Source organism: Mus caroli, chromosome 8, assembly GCF_900094665.2.
Source record: "Mus caroli chromosome 8, CAROLI_EIJ_v1.1, whole genome shotgun sequence".
Lineage (NCBI taxonomy): Eukaryota > Metazoa > Chordata > Mammalia > Rodentia > Muridae > Mus > Mus caroli.
Window position 1 is genome coordinate 115,754,087 of NC_034577.1, and position 7,835 is coordinate 115,761,921.

Sequence of the window (7,835 nt, forward strand, 5' to 3'; positions counted from 1 at the left end):
ATATTAAAAGGTTACAGCATTAGGAAGGTTGAGAGCCATTGAGCTAGAGAATTCCAGATACAGCCCAAGAAGAGACCACGCACAGATCTGTCAAGAGGTTATCCACTCCAGTTTACCTTCTGTGTAGTGAGGCAGAACGGGACTGGCGGTGGGTAATGAGGGGGCCCCGGTTGTGAAGCAGGTTCTGTTGAGTGGTTGGGGTTCTGAGTGCAGGCACCATCAACAGAAGCAATGAAGTCTGAACATTCCTCCCGCTTTCCCCTGGATGCTGATACACATCATGCGTGGATTCCTCAGCATCCATTCTCACAGAACACCTAGCTAATCCCAAGATGACCTTATCCTGCAAGTGGGCAGTACAAAACAGAGCCAGGTGACACCAACTGTTGTTCTCAACAAAATCGCAAGTGTTTGATTTTACTAATAAAGACTTGGGAGGCAGATGCTAGCTCAGAGAGGCAGAGAGAGCACCCAGCCAACCTTCCTCCTTAGCCAGTGTCCCAGAAGGGAAAGCAAGGCTCTCCTCCATATTGTCTCAAAAACCCTTCAAACTGAATGTCCCTCCTTCTACTTCCTGTGCTTCTCTCTGTTCGTCCTCCCGACTTCCCCTTACTCTCTATGGCTTTTTTTCTGTATTCCTGGTCAACTGGTCACTGGCTCCACCTCTTGACCTATGGTTAACTTTATTTAATCCTGTTTACAAAGAAAAAACAAAAAAAAAACCAAAAAAACAAACAAAAAAACCAGAAAGCTCTTGCATTAAAGGTGTACGCTAGGGCTGAGCCATCCCACAACTAGAAACAATTTTTTTCCAATAAATAATGCAGTCTTGGGGTTCACAGTGTAGTCAAATATCTTGCAACAACCAACCCTAAGCCTCTTGCTTTCTATCCCATCAGAGGACTGAAAGTTGAGCCCTGATGGTCCCTCTATGAAGCCAGACCCAAGCCAGCACTGTGTTCGTTTCAGAGGGGACACGCCAAGCTGTGTCTGTTGGTGTGGCTTTCAAGCAGACCCCTAACCACAGCATTCCTAGAGGGATAATGAGTACCCTCTTCAGCGTGCGTCAGGAAAAGAGGGGGCACTGATATAGTCTCTGGCTTTCTAGCTCTGGATTGCAAGATTCCTTGGGCTAGGGTCACACCAGTCTCCCTCTCTCTGGCACACTGGACAGGTTTGAAAGGCTAGGGGGCAGGTATTGGCACAAGGGAGGGAGTGAGTGAATGACACTGAACAGGCTCTGACAGGCAAGACCCTTTCTGTAGCTCTAGTCCAGTGAGGTGCACATCTACACCTGAGACTGTGTGCTTTCTGCCACTGCAGGGACCTGGATGAGAACATAGACATTGACCTTCCTGAGGTGAGTCCTCTGCTGTCGTCACAGGGGATGGGGTTCAGCTGAAGGCTCTAGAATTCACAATTGAATCCAGGGTTGGGCAGTGGTGGTGCACACCTTTAATCCCAGCACTTGGGAGGTGGAGGCAGGTGGATCTCTATTAGTTCAAAGCTAGCCTGATCTTCAGAGTGAATGCCAGGACAGCTAGAGTTACACAGAGAAAACCTGCCTTGAAAACAATGAAATGGGGAAAATCAAATTCAGGAGAAGACAGCTCGTAGCCCAGTAAGCACCCTGGCTGGTTCTAACCTGGACTCCATAGCTTCCGTTTTTCAGCCCACACAAACCATTGTGAAATCCAAAGCTGTATGATGAATGTTGAATATTCGAGGGGTGGGGGAAACGTGCTCAGTGCTTCTGAAACAGTCCAAACTTCCTGGGCAGCAGAAACCTGCTGGGGAAGAGCCTGCTGCTCTGTGCTGCCCCCTAGGGCCGCAGCTTATGAATGGGCCAAAATCTACAGAAAACAGAACACTGTTGTACTGAGCCCTTTGCCTGCTCTGGGTGCTGGAGACGGAATCTTGGAAGGCAACGCTCTATCAAGAAAGATGATGGATCAGGGGATGAGGCTGGAGCATGGCAGCTGTGCCAAGCTACCTGTCAGGCCCTGGCACCCCTAGCCTTCTCATCCGCATCAAGTGACAGAGTTCCCGCTCTGGCCAAATGACATGTGGTCACTCAAGCTGAACTTGCGGTCCCCAAGATGTAACTAAGTTGTTCATCTAGCTCTGAGAAATCAGGAAATGACGAATGAGCCTGACAGGCCAGCTCTGTCTGCATAACTGAATAACTGCTTTAACCCCGGAGGGAAAATCTCCATTGCAGTTTGCTACTCTACTGACCATCCTGTTCTGTGCGGAGCATTTCCCATGTGTGGGAATTGAACCAGGCAGGGCCTCCCACGTGCTAGGGAAGACTTCCGCTGGCTTTTCCTTCAGGGACAGCGTGGTGTCCAGAGTGGGCTCTTCTTTTCTGTTACTTATGTGAGAAAGCATGTGTCAGATTTCTCTCTGTGAGCCCTTTACACAACCTTGTTTGGCTCTTTCAGCTTCCAAAGCCGACTCCACAGGAGGAGGAAACAGAAGAGGAACAGCAGTTCCGGGCCCTGTTCCGGCGTGTTGCTGGCGAGGTAGGATGCAGCCGCCTCGGTCTCCTCTCTCCTCGGACCTCCACCCTTACCCTGAGGGCCTGCTCAGGGTTCCCAGCGGAGGACAGTGATCATGAACTACAGCACCTCCCCAAGCCTTGGTGGGCTTGTTGTAAAGCCAGCTCTGGTCCCTGGGAGCCTAAGCACCAGCTTGCTGACAAGTGTCAATCAATTCACCTGTTAGGGGTGGGACTAAGGTTAGGGGTGGGACTAAGGTTAGGGGTAGTGCTAAGGTTAGGGGTGGGACTAAGACTAGGGGTGGGACTAAGGCTAGGGGTGGGACTAAGGTTAGGGGTGGGGCTAAGGTTAGGGCTAGGGTTTCTCAGATGAGCTCAGAACTGACCCAAAGATCCTTACTGTAGATCAGGAAGCCTTAAAGGGGGCAGTGACTGGGACTCTGCCCCAAATCACAGCCAAAAAAAAAAAAAAAAAAATGCTCTACTACATTAAAATGCTACTCAGGGAGGCACTGTGAGGTCCCCCAAAGGGAGTCGCAGGGAGCAACATACTTTCGGCCATTAGCATCAGTTAGTGTTTGATTGGCAGACCAGGGCCCCTGGGAAAAGACGGAGCACCAGTCCTTTTGCCATCCTTGATCTTCCATCCCATTTCCAGCTCTGCTCAGCATCCTAACGAGGTACCCTGGAAGAGCTGGGGAACAGGGTGAACCGCCACCTAACTCCAGGCCTCACGCCACCGCAGGCTACTTCCTCAGTGGAGACCTTAATAGAAGGAGCCTGATGGATTAACTTGCATCAGACACTAATGACTTTATTACATTGCTCCCTTCTCCTGTCTGGGGCTCCTGGATTGGAAGGGGCAGCCCGGAGAGGTGAGCGCACACTCCGAGGCCTTGCGTATACTGCTGTAAACAAGGGGAGCAGGGCACTCTGGTGGAGTGACAGAGCCATGTGCCATCTGTCTCCAGATCTGGGCAGAGGATGACAGGGAATGGGGGTTGGGGGAGTCCCACAGTCAAGTGATCTCCCCAAGGATTTCAGGGGTGATGGGCTGGTCCCACATCACAGTGCCTGTGAGCCCTTAAGCAGAGGCATAAGGCAGAGACAGAAGTTACTGGGGGAGAGATGCAGCATTCGTCACTAGCAACAACTAACAAAGCACCCCCCTCCCCAGTGACATTCTACCTGCTGATTCTGTTCTGTTCTCTACCCAACTGGGTAGCTGGCTCTATAGCTCCATGCCTATTCCCCCTGGTCAGGGTGGCCATGTACCATACAATTTACCTGCTTAGCAGAGCTGAACATCCCAAAGACCCACTCCCTGGGCCTGGATGTTTCAGCAGTAGAGCCAACTGTCATATGTTGTAACAATGTCAACTGTGACCATGGTCACATGGGTTAGTGCAACCCCCACATGTATGGAGGAGCTAGCCAGACCTCCTTGTGCATAATAACCACTTAGGTAGCTGGGTGTGGTGACTCATGCCTCTCACCAGGGAAGCTGAGACAGAAAGATTTGCAGTGAATTTCAGGCTAGCCTGGGCTACAGAGAGCTGGTCTTAAAAAAACTAAACAAGGCAAGATGGTTCAGTGAGTATAGGTGCTTGCCATGAAAGTCTGGTGACATCCATTTGATCCTCAGAACCCAGGTAAAGGTGGAGGAGAAAACTGACTGCACAATGCTGTCCTCTGACCTACATGCACAGGGGCACACACACCACACATACACAATCCACACACATACTATATACACACAAACCACACATATATACACAAACCACACACACACACCACACATACACAAACCACACCTATACCATACACACAACCACACACACCACACATATACCATACACATATACAAACACACACACCATAAACATACACTCCATAAACACACAAACCACACATACCATAACACACACACACAGACTGAGCATCCTACAACTGTGGGCTCCCTTCCATAGCCCTAGTAAGACCTGAGTATATCTCTCACCAGCTTTTGCTTTGTGGACGCTGGGCTTGGTGAGTATCTGACCCTGATGATTCCTGGATTCACCTCTAGAGATTTTAAATTAATCATGTCATGGTTAGGTCATGGTTAACCGTGTCTTAGGTCTTCTGTCTTGAATAGCAGGTGAGACCCCACTATGTGAAGTAATTTCAGTTCTCTGGGTACTGTAGAGAGATACAAGGACCTACTTGCTCTCCAAAGGTCTTCTAACTCTTTAATGTCTATGGCAGCTTTTTGAAGCATTCTCAGGGACTATTGTATCCTTACAGGATGGGCTGCTTGCCTTCCCCTTTCCTGAGTCTCTCCTGGGGTGGTTGGCCCTTCCCTGAGAAACCAATGGGTTGCAGCTACCATGGAGGTGAACTGAGCTCCCAGCACAGCGGCCCCAGGGCCATTCTCCCCCCAGGAGCCAAGTGAAGTTTAGAATTGTCGGGGGACCAAAAAGAACATTTGTCTCCACTCCACAGGACATGGAGGTGTCGGCTGAGGAACTTGAATATGTTCTAAATGCTGTTCTGCAGAAGAGTAAGTGCCATTCCCACAGGGGACAGGGCTCCCTGGAGAGAAAGAGTGACCACCCTGTCAGGGCTCTCCCAGGCTCTGTTCCTTGGAGCATCAGACCTGCGGACCATGGCTGACATCCACGTGTATACAGACTGTAGAATATGGTCTGTTGCTTATTTCCTAACTGGGACACTGATGCAGCTTCCCACTTTTTGTCTCAAACTTAACTAATACTGGACATTTTGTATCAAAGACTCATACATCATATGGTTGTTACTGGATTCTTACACTTAGCCTACTGTTTAGTGTGTGTGTGTGTAAGTGTGTGTGATTTTGCATGACTGTGTGTATGTGTAAGAGTATATGAGTGTGTATATGAGTGTGTGTATGAGTGTGAATATGAGTGTGTGTATGTGTGTGAGTGTGTAAGTATATTGTGTGAGTGTGTATGTTAGTGTGTGAGAGTAAGTGTAAGTGTGTGTGAGTTTGCACAACTGTATGTGTAAGAGTATGTAAGTGTGTGTGAGTTTACATGAGTGTGTGTATATGAGTATATGTGTGTGTGTGAGTAAGTGTGTATATGTGTATGAGTGTGTGTGAGTTTGCAGGTCTTCATGCTTAGAAGACAGGCACTCCACTGATGGTGCCAGCTCCCTAGCCCTTGGTTTTATTTGTTGAGAGAGGGTCTGGCTAAATGCCTATCCTGGCCTCTAATTTATATTCTTCCAGCCCCCAAATCTTGAGGGCTAGGATTGCAGGTATGTGGTACACCCAGCTACTGCGGTGTTTTTGAGGTTCCACCATCTGTGTATGAATATCAAATTTCTTCAGCAATTTGGGGTGGGGGAGGGGTTATTCTTTGTTTTGTTTGAAACCAGGTCTCACTTGGTCCTTCACTAGCCTGGACCTTGCTCTGCTGCAGACCAGGCAGGCCTCAAAGTTACTACCTGCCTTTGCCTCCATTCTGTTAGCATTACAAGCATAGCATTCACCACCACATTCATCTCTTTAGCGATTTAAAATCCTGCCCATTGAACTTTATGAGCTGATCATTAAAGTGCACTTGGGAAATGGTGGAATATTGTGTTGTTGTGACCTATTGTGATAATATTCTTGACTGGCATTTATACAATCAATTTCTTTCGAAATTTCTTTCTTTCTTTCTTTCTTTCTTTTTTTTTTTTGGAAACGGGGTTTCTGTAGTCCAGGCTTGCCTCAAACTCAGAGATCCTCCTGCCTCTGCCTCCCGAGTGCCAGGATGATGGTATTACAACCACTGCCTGGCATAATTTCTACATACTATTTGCAATTGTAACCAGGATGATGATTGGGCTGGAGAGATGGCTCAGTGGTTAGGGGCACTTGCTGCTCTTGCAGAGGACCAGACAGACGTGGGTTCCCAGCAGACCAGAGTTGGACTACTCAGCCCTGGGTAGCTCCTGTAGCTCCAGCCCTGGGGGGATCTGATGCCCCTTTCTGGCCACCAGGGCACCTTCAGGCGCCTGGGCATACACAGACACAGACAAACCACATACACACAAATTAGAAGAAAACAAATCGTTAATAAGCAGACGTGGTAAAAATCTTGGGATCCCCTAATGCTAACGTAAATGCACAGGAAAAGCCCATCCCAAAGGCTTTCTGCAGATTGCAGACTTTCCTTCCGGAAGTCCAGCCCCTACTTTCAACATCCTAAGACAGTGTCCACATCACCGTCCCAGAAAGCCTGATCTGCCTGCACTACTGGGCTCCCAGAAGAAGGGAAGAGAGGTTTGTCTTAACCAGGGTCATTGATCACACGGCTGCCTATGTGATTGCAGAAACAGCCCTCAAGTTCAAGAGGCTGAGCCTGCTGTCCTGCAGAAACATCATCTCTCTGATGGATGTATCCTTCTCAGCAGGTGCACGGGTCCCTCTGGGCAGAGGAGTCCTGTGGGGCTCACGCTCCTGAGACAGGCACTGCAGCTCAAAGAGGGAGGCTTTGTCAACCTAACTAGGGTTGGGTCGGGATCCACAGACCCAGAACAATGCAGTAGAGAGAGGGGGATCGCCCCAAAGGGAATGATGGGTCTATAAATATTCAGGTGCCCGCCCCATCTCACCTTCCTTTTGCCCTCCTTGGAGGTTCCTGTCTCCAGGTTACTCTCCCAGGGCCCCAAATCTTTACTCGTGCCACACAGCCCTGGCCTCCTACTATGATCCCAGAGCTGGGTTCCCACTAGGCTCCCGAGTTGAAAGTCTCTTAGCTCATGTGGTCAGACCAGTGGCAACGGGAAGCTGGAGTTTGAAGAGTTCCGGGTCTTCTGGGACAAGCTGAAACACTGGATGGTATGTGGTCTGGCTTAGATGCTCAACAGAGCCAAGCAAAGACCTAGGCTACAGGCTAAGAGTGCTGTTGGGAGGGAGTCAAGGAACCACAGAGCATCCTGATGCAGGCAGAGATACCACGGTCCTTCCAGCCAGAAGGGAAGGAGACAGAAGAGGACCCGTGGCTGGAAGTAGAGACCCGTGGCTACAGTGTGAGACCCAAACTCCTCAGCACCACATGGAAGAAAAGAGGGCTGGCCTACAGGCTGGGGATGTGGCTAAGTTGGTAGTGTGCTTGCATAGCGTACATGAAACCCTGGGTCTCATTCCCATCAGGAAGCTAGGTGTGGTGGAACACACTCAAGGACCAAGGATCTGTCAGAAGTTTAAGGTCACCTTCTGCTACATAGAGAGTTGGAGGCTAAACTGGGCTACATGAGAGACCCTGTTGGAGAGGGAAGGAAGGAAGGAAGGAAGGAAGGAAGGAAGGAAGGAAGGAAGGAAGGA

At 49.4% G+C, this 7,835-nt stretch overlaps 1 protein-coding gene across 3 annotated transcripts in view; it reads left to right on the forward strand.

Annotated features, from left to right (window-relative positions):
• The window catches only part of Capn9 (calpain 9), a 38,574-nt gene that overhangs the window by 25,630 nt on the left and 5,109 nt on the right, over window positions 1-7,835 (forward strand). For all 3 annotated transcript variants that reach the window (XM_021169331.1, XM_021169333.2, XM_021169334.2), the window contains 5 exons: window positions 1,324-1,360; window positions 2,445-2,525; window positions 4,985-5,042; window positions 6,842-6,906; window positions 7,281-7,349. In XM_021169331.1, coding sequence (XP_021024990.1) covers window positions 1,324-1,360; window positions 2,445-2,525; window positions 4,985-5,042; window positions 6,842-6,906; window positions 7,281-7,349 — 310 coding nt within the window. The remainder of the gene's footprint in view (window positions 1-1,323; window positions 1,361-2,444; window positions 2,526-4,984; window positions 5,043-6,841; window positions 6,907-7,280; window positions 7,350-7,835) is intronic.